Here is a 13,688-nt window from a genome sequence, read left to right on the forward strand (position 1 = left end):
TACAACCCATACACTAGCCCTTGACCAGAACACACACACACACACACAAACACACAAACACTGATAGACACACAAAGACACAGAGAAACAGACATACGCAAACTGGGGTAAAAACGTGGGGGTAAATAAAACATTAATGTTTTGTATTATGTTGTATAGTTTTAATCTCCAAATAATTCTCTGGTTATTAATACATTTTCCAGACCCACATCAGCAGCCCTCCCCACTAATACAGATGCTGAAACTAGCCCAGTGGTTAATTAAGAGCATTGGGACAGTAACTGAAAGGTCACTGGTTCGATCCCCGAGCCAATGTGCCATTGAGCAAGGCATTCAACCCTAATTTCTCCAGTATCTCACTCTGGATAAAAGCTTCTGCTAAATTACTAAAATGTAAATGTAAAAATGCACACAGACTCACTGCATGTACCTGCTGTGCCAAGGGGGCACAGGAGTAAATAACTGTATCATCCGCGTAGAGATGAATGATACAGATAGACCAATATTATTTATATAAATAGTGACGAGAACAGGGCACAAAATCGATCCCTGCGGCACACCTTTCGTAATATCGAGGAAACCACATTTGATATCTTCAGTAAGCACACATTTTGTCCTGTCCGTTAGATAGTTCTTGAACAAATTGCAAGATGCCTGATCTAGGCCTATTTCAGACAAGCTTTGAACAAGTCAGAAATGGTCAAATGTATCAAATGCCGTGGACAGGTCAATAAATAAGGCAGCACAATGATTTTTATGGTCTATAATGGCACATATCTAAGACAAGTGTAGCCACTGAAATAGTGCTATGTACAGGTCTAAAACCAGCTTGGTGCTCATTAAGAAGTTGAAAAAGTTGTAAGCTGAGAGTTGGCCAGGGAGTGTAAAACTTTGATAAGGCAAGACAACTTGTAAATTGGACAGTAGTTATCCAAGTCAGAAGGATTGCCTCCATTGTGTAGGGGGAGGACTTGTGCCGTTTTCCAGATCTTAAGGATAACCCCAGAAAACAATGGAGTTAAAAATATAGGTTAATGATTCTGCAATAACTGGGGCAGAAAGCTGCTGCAAAAAGGGATCAAGTGACTCAGCCCCAGTGGATTTTTTTCAATAACCCACTATTTACTAATCCATTAGAAAGGCGTTTACTGTGTGGAGTTATTATAAAGTGTTACCTATTGTTAGAATAACAACAATATGCCCCTCTGATGTGTTTGTTTGTTTGTGGGTGTATTTGAGAGAGTTAAAATGAGTGAGCGAGAGATACACAGAACAAATGTGAATATCAGCTAATATTCAGCAAACCACTTTTCTATGTTGCAAATGCATAAATCAACTCAATCATCTCACAAACCCCAACACTTGCAAGAACAGTCACTGTTGTGGTGAATGGCGCACAGTACTACATAGAGCCATGACTACATGGAACTCTATTCCACATCAAGTAACTGATGCAAGCAGTAAAATTAGATATAAAAACCAGATACAATTACACCTTATGGAGCAGCGGGGACCGTGAAGAGACACGAACACAGGCACAGACACATGCATACACACACACGATAACATTCGCACTATACACACACGTATACATGGATTTTGTGTTGTAGATATGTGGTAGTAGAGTAGTGGCCTGAGGGCACACACTTAATGTGTTGTGAAATCTGTTGTGAATGTATTGTAATGTTTTAAAAATGTTGTATAACATGTGCGCTAACAGAACCCTAGTAATATTTACCTTGGGGTTCTCCATGAGGGCCTCTATTCTGGGATGCGAGCCGCCAATGCCTGCATCCGCCAAGGGCCAGCTGAGTGGTCTACCGTTGCCATCAGAGGGGGCAGAGTGGGCCAGCTTGGAGGAGCGGTCAGCCCCAGTCCCCGTTTTGTGGGGGTCCACCATCGGGCTCTCTTTGGGGCACCAGGCCTCAGGGGGTAGCGTGGGGTCACAGGGCATGCCGTTGGTGGAGGAGGGGACCAAGGAGACACATCCATCTGGTGGGATGGGTGGTGGGCGCTCAGGAGGTGGTGGGGGCGGAGGGTCCCTCTTGGGGGGCGGGGGAGCAGGCAAAGGCTTGTCTTGCTTTCTGGCCAGCCCTGGAGAGGACTTGGGGAGGAGGGCATGTGTTCATTTTACACTACACAGAAATAAACAGTGTTGAAGCAGGATGACATATCAATCAAATGTATTTTATGAAGGAAGCATGTTGTTTTACTTCACACACACATGCCTGCACGCACACACACACATCCTTTGATTGTTTGCTGTTGTATTTGTGCTGTTGCTAGTGTCTTCTGTCTATGTTATTTCTGTCTTACATTGTTTTTAGTTTTTATATATCAGTCCTATGTCTGAGGTGGTTAAGGGCAATTTTTGTGATGTCTCCTGGTATGGCAAACACGGCTGTAGCCTTGTCACCTTCCACCGCAAATGTGCAAGGCCGATATCGGCGGATGCGGTAGATTGAGACACAGCCCATGCAAAAAAAACAGATATCACTAGTTTTAAAAGACAGATTTTTCTGGCCATTTTTTATTATGCTCATTCAATTTCTGCCCGGGCGCACACATCGATTCTAGGGGATACCCAGCCTGAAACCCCAAAGAGCAAGCAATGCAGAGGCAGAAGCTCACTGGCTAGGAAAAACTCCCTAGAAGGCAGGTACCTAGCTAGAAACCTAGAGAGGAACCAGGCTCCGAGGGATGGCATCAACCAGCACCAAAACATTCAACTTTAAAGAATTCTGGAGATCATTCCACAAGTTGCAAAAAAACTTTACGCAGATCTACCTAACTCAGTGGAGACCGAAGGGATCTCCAGAGTTTGCCATCCCTATGATCGGGTCTGGTGACACATATGGCTGAGGTTTGCACAAGAGGGCTTTATAAACAAAAATAGAGCAGAGCATTTGTATTTATATTTGTATTTAAAGATCCTCAGTAGTGATAAAGTCAATCTCTCCTCCACTTTAAGCCATTGACATGCATATTATTAATGTTACCTCTCTGTGTACATTTAGGGGCTAGCTGTGCTGCTCTGTTCTAAACCAATTGTAATTTTCCTAAGTACCTCTTTGTGGCACCTGACCACACAACTGAACAGTGTCCAGCTGCAGGACCTGCCTTGTTGATAGTGTTGTTAAGAAGGTAGAGTGGCACTTTATTATGAACAGACTTCTCACCATCTTAGCTACTGTTGTATCAATATGTTTTGACCATGACAGTTTACAATACAGGGTTACTCCAAGCAGTTAAGTCACCTCAACTTGCTCAATTTCCACATGATTTATTAAAATATTTAGTTGAGGTTTAGGGTTTAGTGAATGATTTGTCCCAAATACAATGCCACCCATTCTGAAACTAACTGCAGCTCTTTGTTAAGTGTTGCAGTGATTTCAGTCTCTGTAGTAGCTGACGTGTGTTGAGTCATCCTCATACATAGACACACTGGCTTTACTCAAGGCCAGTAGGCATGTCATTAGTAAAGATTGAAAAAAGTAAGGGGCCTAGCTGCCCTGGGGAATTGCTCATTCTACCTGCATTGATCTATGAGATTTAAAGAGGGCCAACATACTTTCTGATACAGAATGCAGTGATGTGTAATGAACCTATCGCACGTAATAAAATGTGATAAACTTTTCCTATAAAGGAAGCCCACTTATTAACTAACTCATCAATATGCTTTTTGAAAGATAGCTTTTTGTCAATCCAGATACCCAGATATTTATAAGCAGGGACACGATCAATCCAATATACATAAGCATAAATCATCAGATAAATGTTTAAGCTTTTTGAAAAATAACATATACTTAGTTTAGCATCACTTAACCCTTTACACTTGTGGGAATTGGCCTATATGGATAGGGCTAAATTGAGAAGTTTCTTACAGAATAAATAGGAAATGCATACACATAACCATGGTAGCAATTGAAAGGAACAGTTTGGGAATAATGGGAAAATGATTAGATCAAAGGTGAGTACACAACACTTCACCTGACACAAGACTGAATCAAAACATTGCACTGTTTGACATTTACTGTACTTTTATCCACATTTGTTGATAACGAAATCTGAAAAGACTCAGGATACATTCAGTAACATGATAAGACTATTTCTGGAAAATGTGGGGTAGGTGCAACATAAGACAAAAACATTACAAGGATTTGAGTAGAAGACTAACTACTTTTTTTTTTATCTACTGTTTTGAGAGCTCCTGACTGTGCTGTTAAGAAAATAGAGCAAGCACACTTGTAGTTGTTCTGTTTGGAACACAACCCTCTATCCCCGCCATCACACAATCACTGTTTTTGTTTACTAAAGTCCATTATCAATCGCAATTTGGGTCAGGTGGGCATAATTGCAAAGCCTGTTATATTGCCACATAACTAGCTAAGTTATAGAATATGATATTACAGATATTACAGTTCAGAGAAACAGATGGGGATTTTTGTGTGCATAGAAAGGAGTCATGAGTGCATTCAGGTGAATTTACTTCACAATAAAAAAACAGGCTCATTCTATTCAGAACATCAGGATGCCATGTCATTTTGTAACTGTACATAAAACGTAGTGATAATAAACATTAACACTGTATATGACATGAGTTTTATGATTTGGAAATGTGATGTGCACATTTGGACTGACGGGTGTTTGGCTTTTTTTATCAAAGCAGCATTTATTATAATCCTCAACATCTCATCTTACAAAATACATAATGTAATCTAAATGTACAGCATTTTCCTCATTCAGACAACAAACATTTTTCAAAATTTACCCAATTACCGCGAAGGATGGGGTAACTTCTTGTCCCGCGCGGTGCTCAAGTTCAGAACGGGTGTCAGTCAAAACCCATACAGCGCTGATGATGCGCAGAGCCAGAGCTCTGACGTCATGTATAGCATGTTACTGTACAGCCACTACGTCCAAATTTAGAAGCTTAGTAGTGCCCAAATCTGCCATTTTCAACGTGTATATAGGTACGAGTGTTAGAAATATAAAATATATAGCTAAGTGAAAAATTCCAATCTGGTTTTCATGCCCACCACAGCACAGAGACAGCCTTAGTTAAAGTGGTAAATTATCTTTAAGCCAACACAGATGCCAAACAGCTCTCTGTCCTTGTACTCTTTGATTTAAGCGCTGCATTCAACACTGTTGACCATGATGTCCTTCTGGACAGACTGGAGAGGTGGGTTGGCCTCTATGGTCCAGTTCTAAATTGGTTTAGGACCTATTTAACCGGTCAAGAGTTTTTTGTCACCAATTGTGAACATAACCCAGAGAAAATAGATATCACATGTGGAAAGTTATTGCAAGGTTCAATTTTGGGTCTGGTACTGTTCAGTTTATATATGTACCCCTTGGCAGTGTTATCAGCGAGCATGACATTGACTTTCACTGCTACACAACTTTACATTTCTGTGTCCCCAGAGGTTTTTAGCTCCACGGATAAATTATTAGACTGTATTAGTGATTTAAATACTTGGATGGCTCACAACTTCCTCCAGCTAAATCAAGACAAGGCCGAGGTACTTATTATTGGAGCCAAAGCACAGAGAGAGAATCTGGCAGCAGATTTTAATTCACAGGCAATAAAGATAAAACACCAGGTAAAAAACCTAGGTGTCATTTTAGATTCTGAACTCAATTTCGAATCCCACATTAGGAATGTGACCAAAATAGCTTTTTACCACATGATGAACATTGCCAAGGTGCGGCCGTTTCTCTCTCAGGCTGATACAGAGAGACTCATCCATGCTTTTATTACAAGAAGGCTTGACTACTGTAACATGCTGACCAGACCGGACACGTCGCGTGCGTGAGCGTTGCAAAATAAATGTCGAATGTTAATGTTATCAATGTTATTCAGTTATTATTATTCAATTATTGTACCCACACTGCTCGCGCGCGCCAACGAAAGTCTGCGTTGCCAAGGGCTAAAATAGATTTCATTCCTATTTCTGATGCAGATCGCGCTGCAAGTCCTGCCTCTCCCATCTCCTCATTGGTTTATAGAAGTAGCTACCCACGTGCCATCTCCTCATTGATTATACCCACGTGGGTGATTGAAAGATGAACTGTTTTGCCGGTCGTCGTGGCAATACTACAAAAGTTTAGATGCCAATCACCATACAAGTTAAAAGATGAAAAAGCCTGGAAGGAGGAGAGATGACTAGAAACGATTCGGTTGACCGTTTTATGTGTGGATTAATTGTCGGAGCAGAGGACCTTGTGCATTTCAGGTAAAATAACAACTCAATGTTTATATCCCAGGACAAATTAGCTAGCAACAGCAAGCTAGCTAAATAGGACAAATTAGCTAGCATGTGCAAGCTAGCTAGCTAAATTGCCATAAATGTTTAATGCTTTTCAACCTGTCCCCAAATTAATGTAATTGGTTCAGAGTTTGTTTTGATATTTTAACCTGCGTGTCGTTATCGCGTTTGGTGTGGGGGGACAAAATAAATGTATGTACGATGGCGCACGCACGCTGCCGGTTTGGGTTCCGTGTAATGCTCTGCTGTCTGGTCTACCCAAGAAAGCCATTGGTCAACTACAAAACATACTGAATTCTGCAGCACGGGTACTGACCAAGACTACCAGAGAACCTGAGGGGGCCCGAAACTGTGGACATTTTTAAAAGAGATCTTAAAACAAACCTTTTTAGCGTTGTTTTTGTTAGGGTGCTTTTTTTGTCTTTCAGTTTTTATTGTTATTCTATTGTTTTTTGAGGAGTAGATATTTCAGTTTTTTATTTATGTATTTTCCTGTGAAGCGCATTGCGTTGCATTCATGTCTGAAATGTGCTCTAAAAATAAAGCTTGATTTCAAAACGTATAAAACACTGAAGCACTGTATCGTCAGTCCAAACTTTCCGGTTCCTACTTCCTGGTCGAATTCTGTTGATGGAGTGAGCTCAAAAGTGAGCCAAAAGAGTTTGGGTCAGCACAATAGTATGAAAAGGGTGTCGATGTGGAGTGCAAACCTGCAGTTTGAGATTTTCACTGTGCCCTACAATCACACCTGCAACCCTGTACATGTGACTATTAGACAATCTGAATCTGAATCAATACCTCTTTGGTGTGCTGAACGAGAAACAATAGATCACACAGGGTTTAGGCTGTACACCCCATAGACATATGGTACATCCTGATGGGTTCTGAGTTCTAAACTTGAAAATATGAAGTATCCTTATTCATGTCACTGAGGGAGAGAGGGGAATGTAGAACGTTTACATTGTGTCAGGATATATTACTGTTAGCCATCAGGGATCCAATGGGAGGAGAATGGCCACAGTCTGGTACAAGTCAACAGGACAGCCGTGAGTTGGGGAGGAGTGAGGAATTTGGGCAGAGGTCAGCTTAGATGAAGTGAGGAAGAACAGATATCACTAATCTTCTGTGTAGCAACAGTTGTGTATTGGCTGTTCAGATGTGTAAGGAGAGGGCTCAGCATAAGAGAAAGGGTTGAATACCAGTACTTGTGTGAATATGTTCTTTGTCTGTTCAGCTGTCTGACCCTTTGGGTGAATAAACTTGGTTTGAGCTTTTATAGTTGTCCGTCGGTTTGTACCCTGTTATTTAGAACCTAACAACCCTGACCCACCTTTGGGGAGCTGGAGGGGCTGGCAGAGGGGGATCGGATGACGCCCTTCTGGATGAGGTCCAGGCGAGGGGGTACGGGGGGCAGGCTGAGGTGCTGGATGCTGAGGGTCTCAGCATGGCCTTTCCTCCTCTGGGCCACCGGGGAGGAGTTTGGCGACATCACGGGGGAGTTCTGCTGTTCGGCACACTGCTGATATGGAAAGAACAAAACAACAAGTTCAGGTTTTTAATAATACCCATGTGGCAGTCATAGACACTGAAATACATGGATGTAACATTTATAACAGGGTTTGTGTTAGCCGGATTTTGGACTATAAAAATGATGAAAAGCAGATTAAAAAAAACTGCCGCTGGCCAACTGTCCCAAAAAAAGAAGGAAAAATCCTGTTATAAAATCTTTTTTTTTTTTTGGCCTATTCATTGATGGAAATAACAGTCGATGGAAATACATTTGACCGGTCACGCTTATCGGTCTATAGGTTAATTTGCATCATTTAGTGTTATTAAATTGGTGCGTGTGTATTTTTGTTAGTTGTTATGTTTATCACATGTGCACGAGAGCTCCTGCTACAGCTTCTCAAACAGCTCATTGGTTGCTGCTGGAGTGAAACGTGCTTTTATGCCATCCGTTTTGTCACCAAAGCCCCATATACTACCCACCACTACGACCTGTATGCTCTCATTGGCTGGCCCTCGCTACATATTAGTCGCCAAACCCACTGGCTTCAGGTTATCTATAAGTCTTTGCTAGGTAAAGCACCGTCTTATCTCAGCTCACTGGTCACCATAGCAACACCCACCCGTAGCACGCGCTCCAGCAGATATATTTCACTGGTCACCCCCAAAGCCAACACTTCCTTTGGCTGCCTTTCCTTCCAGTTCTCTGCTGCCAATGACTGGAACGAATTGCAAAAATCACTGAAGCTGGAGACTTATATCTCCCGCACTAACTTTAAGCATCAGCTGTCAGAGCAGCTTACCGATCACTGTACCTGCACACAGTCAATCTGTAAATCGCACATCCAACTACCTCATCCCCATATTGTTATTTATCTTCTTGCTCTTTTGCACCCCAGTATCTCTACTTGCACATCATCATCTGCACATCTATCACTCCAGTGTTAATGCTAAATTGTAATTATTTCGCCACTATGGCCTATTTATTGCCTTACCTCCCTAATCTTCTACATTTGCACACACTGTACATAGATTTTTCTATTGTGTTATTGACTGTACATTGTTTATGTGTAACTCTGTTTTGTTGTTTTTGCCGCACTGCTTTGCTTTATCTTGGCCAGGTCGCAATTGTAAATGAGAACTTGTTCTCAACTGGCCTACCTGGTTAAATAAAGGTGAAATTCAATAATGTAAAAAATTATACCAAGCGTGTGCAAAGCTGTCATCAAGGCAAAGAGTTGCTACTTTGAAAAATCTTAAATATAAAATATATTTTGGTTTGTTTAACACTTTTTTGGTTACTACATGATTCCATATGTGTTATTTCATAGTTTTGATGTCTTCACTATTATTCTACAATGTAGAAAATAGTAAAAATAAAGAAAAACCCTGGAATGAGTAAGTGTTTCCAAACATTTGACTGGCACTGTAAGTGCTGAGGCAAACTCGGCATTCCGGGGTTGGATGACACTTACTCTATAGCTAATCAGCAAATTGTAGCATTAGCCACTTAATCACCAGAGTCCGTAGCATTGAACAGAATTCTTTCTCTTCCTGGCACAGCATGATGTTTCATGACATGACAAGTACTGTTTTGAATCCTGAAATGTGGCATTTCTGAGATTGCGCTGACTTTACTTTTTTTTAATACCAGAGAGCAATTGAACTGACGCTACATTTTTTTTAATACCAGACAGCAATTGAACTGACAGAATGCTTAGTAACTCATCATAGTTTGACAAGACCTGCATAAAAAAAACACAAAATACAACTATCATCTTCTGTGATTCTGACACACAACTTCAACGTCCTGCATATTTAGTTAGTAGATAAGTAGATAAATGGCAGTAGTCCATTTAATTAATTACTGGGTAATTCTACTTGGCAGCTCGTGAGTTAAGGTGAGTGAGCACTGAGGCCATAGTCACACTTTGTCCAAGATCACACTTTTAGACCGTTAAACATTGGCGATAGCAAAGGTCCATTTTCGAGACGTTCTCGAGAGTTATCGATTCTCGAGAGACAATACTGTTGTGTAAACTTGCGAAATTATCACGTCTCCAGTGCCCCCCTCCAGTGTAAAAAGAATTGTGTCAAACTCAATACTCCTACAGTATAAATGGTGATAGCAGAGCAATGTTTTTGAAACAGCTAAAATTGTTTTACCTGAAAGTGCAGTAACAGCCTGTTACATTCTGAAATTGTCACAGTAGCTGCTGTCAGAAGGCTGCACTGAGCCACGTAAAACTATGGAAGCCCATATTCAGCCACCATTTTTTTTTATGTCAATACTATCTAAAAATGTTTAGATACGTAAGTCAAAATGCTGAGATAGTAAATCATACAAATAGAAGAATGTTTTTTCATTTCTAACATTGTAATTTCAGAGGTGGCACAACAAGTCCCAGAGTGGTGGGGGTAAATGTCTTTCCTCGGGCCCAGAATTTTTCCTTATCTGGTAGCCTAACCTAACCAAGTAAAACTCCAAGTATGACATAGGAATAAATCACCTGTAAAAAAACAGTTTGATACAGGCTATGATGGGATCAGAATTTTTCTAATGGTTAAAAAAAAATCCTGGAAAGGATGAAAACATAAAAATCCTGTCAAACAAATCATGAGGCAACTCAGTCTAAACAACATTACTTTGTCCCTCTTTCCAACGCTTTTGTGTCAATATTTTTTATTAAACCAAGTCAATTGTGGTGGGGCAAATGCCAGCGGCCCTGCTGCTAGCTAGCTAACAGTAAACTTTAACTTGCAATGAAAACAACTTTCTGACAAAATTAGAAATGTATCAAACTGTAACTAGACTCTTACCCGTATACATGGATGAAAGCTTCACGGCAGACTGCAACCCCTTTCATTAAATAAGATGTCCTGTGTCATTTCCATTTTCTTTGTACAGCATACTTGGCCCGTTGTGTCAAGTCACTCTGGTTCAAATCGGCTGATTCATTTTCAGAGTCAGAGAGAGTCAGCATGGTATGATTGTCCCCTGAAAGTAATCCATCAAAGTAATCCATCACATCCCTTCTTCCCACTGACCTTTGTCGATAGAGCCTGATATATTCAGGGCAGCAATATTATTGAGAGCAGCAGCAACACATTTGCATTTGGCAATGTTATCTCTTTCGAAAAAACTGCAGTAGAAAGGAATATCTACACATAACGAGCAGCTCGTTTTACAGACAGAAGATGCTACACGACAGACCAATCCGAAACTCATCTCTCTCCAGCCCATTCATTATATCAGCCAATCATGATGAGAGGAAAGGTTCCTGTCTTTTTCTGTGGCTAAACCAACTAGGCTCGTAACTTAACAACTTTATTCGTATTTACAGATGGCATACAAGTTCGTTATTAAGGCACATGAAAGTTCAAGAAGGCATTTTGATAAAAAAAACTTAAATAAACATTTAAACACCTCTCCTGCGAAGTCGTGACTTGCGACATACGCCTAGTTTCCTGAAACTAGTCACATATTATCCATGTCCTTGTTCAGCCATGACTCGTGAAAGATAGGATATTACAGCACTTTACGTCCTGTTGATAGTATAGTCTCAAATAGAGCTCGTCCAGTTTGTTATCCAATGATTGTACATCCGCCAATAATCATTTCATCAGGGTGCCCGCAAGTCGGCCTCTCTTACGCAGCCTGTTTCTTTACCGTGTCTCGGGGACTTATGGGCTCCCGAGTGGCGCAGCTGTCTAAAGCACTGCATCTCAGTGCTCGAGGTGTCACTATAGTCATCCTGGTTTGAATCCAGTCTGTTTCACATCCGGCCGTGATTGGGAGTCCCATAGAGTCCAAATAGGAATTTGTTCTTAACTGACTTGCCTAGATAAAGGTAAAAAAATTAAAAATAATTTTTAAAAAAAACAATTAAGGCCTGGTCCAGGGTGTGCAGTATGTCCTGCGCCTCTGACTCATTGAAGGAGAAATCTTCACCAAAAATCGAGCTTAGTGAATGCTGCTCTGATGTCCAGAAGCTCTTTTCGGTCATCGGAAATGATGGCGTATACATCATGTTCAAAAAAAGTTAATCAGCAAAAAAACACAAAATAGAAGAATTGGTCAGGAACCTGTAAAATGGCTTCTATCCATTGGCTTCTATCACCATTATTCAAGACAGCGCTTTCATTTCCTTTTGTATAAAAATAAAGTATATTTAAGCCAATGGAAAGAAAAGTGTGCCTTCAGATGGAGTCGGTAAAGATTATAAAGTGGTACCTCACAGAGTGTCTTTCGAGGTCTGTTTCTTGGAACATTGTTCCAAAATTAGACCTTCACCAGACCACAGTGAAAAGGTCAGCTGCTGAGAATAAGATGGATGAGCTTCGTTCGAGAGTCTCCTATCAGAGAGACTTGAAAAGCTGCAATATTATATGCCTTGCAGAGACGTGGCTGGATGACTATGTATGTATAACTCAGTGGTTTCTCCATGTAGCGGCACGATTGGATGAAGGTGGATTTGGAGTCCAAAGGGGGATGGGTGTTTCTGGTGGGAAGAGTCTGTAACGTGGGGAGACTTAAAACCGTTCTACCACACTTTTACCAACATGTCTTCTGTGCCACTAGGGACGCTAAAACTCTAGATCACTTTTATTCTACTCACAGAAATGCATGCAAGGCCCTCCCTCATCCTCCCTTCAGCAAATCTGTCCACGAATCTATTCTCCTGCTTCCTGTTTACAAACAAAAGCTCAAACAGGAAGTACCAGTTCTGTGCTTAATATGGCAGTGGGACTACGAGACTATTTCGCTAGTACACACTGGGATATGTTCCGGGATTCTTCCGATAACATTGAGGAGTTTACCACATCAGTTGCGGGCTTAATCAATAAATGCAGTGACTATACAGTATGGAAACCAAAAACCATGGATAACAGGCAATATCCTAGCTGGGCTAAAGGCTAGAGCTTACAATGAATGTGACACAGATATGATACAAGAAAGCCCACTACGACTTCCGATGAGACATCAAACATGCAAAAGTACAATTTCGGAGAAATTTGGAATCCTATTACACCGGCTCCGACGCTCATCGTATGTGGCAGGGCTTGCAGATGATAATGGATTACAAAGGGAAACCGAGTCATAAAATGCCTAGTGATGCAGGAATACACCGCTGAGTCTTGCATGAAAGCCACTGTTGTTCCGGATGACTGTGTGATCTCGCTCTCGGTGTGAGTAAAACCTTTAAACAGGTCAACACTCACAAGGTCGCCGGGCCAGACCGAATATCAGTGCGCATTCTCAAAGCATGTACAGACCAGCTGGTAAGTGTCTTCTCTGACATTTTTCATCCCCCTTTGTCCCAGTCTGTAATCCCAACATGTTTCAAGCTAGCCAACATTGTCCCTGTTCCCAAGAACTCCAAGGTAACCTGCCTAAATCACTATCCCCCTGTAGTTGAACACCTCCCTCTGCAAATAGATCCTGGACTTCCTGACGGGCCGGCCCTAGGTGGTGAGGGTAGGCAACAACACCTCCGCTACGCTGACCCACAACACGGAGGCCTCACAACCCTGTCGACCCACGACTGTATAGCCATGCACGACTCCAAAACCATCATCAAGTTTGCTGACAACACGACGGGGGTAGGCCAGATTACCGACGGCGATGAGACAGCAGTGTGGTACAAGGACAACAACCTCTTGCTCAACGTCAGTAAGACCAAGGAGCTGATCGTGGACTACAGGAAAAAGAGGGGAGAGCACGCCCCCATCTACATTGTTGAGGCGGTAGTGGAGCAGGTACAGAGCTTCAAGTTTCTTGGCGTCCACATCATTAAGGACTTAACATGGTCCACACACACCTGCACAGTAGTGAAGAGGGCACGACAGCTCCTCTTCCCCCTCAGGAGGCTGAAAAGATTTGGCATGGTCCCTCTTATCCACAAAAAG

General features: G+C 41.6%; 1 protein-coding gene across 1 annotated transcript in view; it reads right to left on the reverse strand.

Annotated features, from left to right (window-relative positions):
• The window catches only part of cblb (Cbl proto-oncogene B, E3 ubiquitin protein ligase), a 221,533-nt gene that overhangs the window by 50,718 nt on the left and 157,127 nt on the right, over positions 1 to 13,688 (reverse strand). Inside the window, exons 11-12 of the mRNA XM_082974368.1 lie at positions 7,603 to 7,791; positions 1,739 to 2,104 (exon numbers count right to left, since the gene is read on the reverse strand). Coding sequence (XP_082830494.1) covers positions 1,739 to 2,104; positions 7,603 to 7,791 — 555 coding nt within the window. The remainder of the gene's footprint in view (positions 1 to 1,738; positions 2,105 to 7,602; positions 7,792 to 13,688) is intronic.

This window comes from Salmo salar, chromosome 04 (assembly GCF_965601325.2).
Source record: "Salmo salar chromosome 04, fSalSal1, whole genome shotgun sequence".
Lineage (NCBI taxonomy): Eukaryota > Metazoa > Chordata > Actinopteri > Salmoniformes > Salmonidae > Salmo > Salmo salar.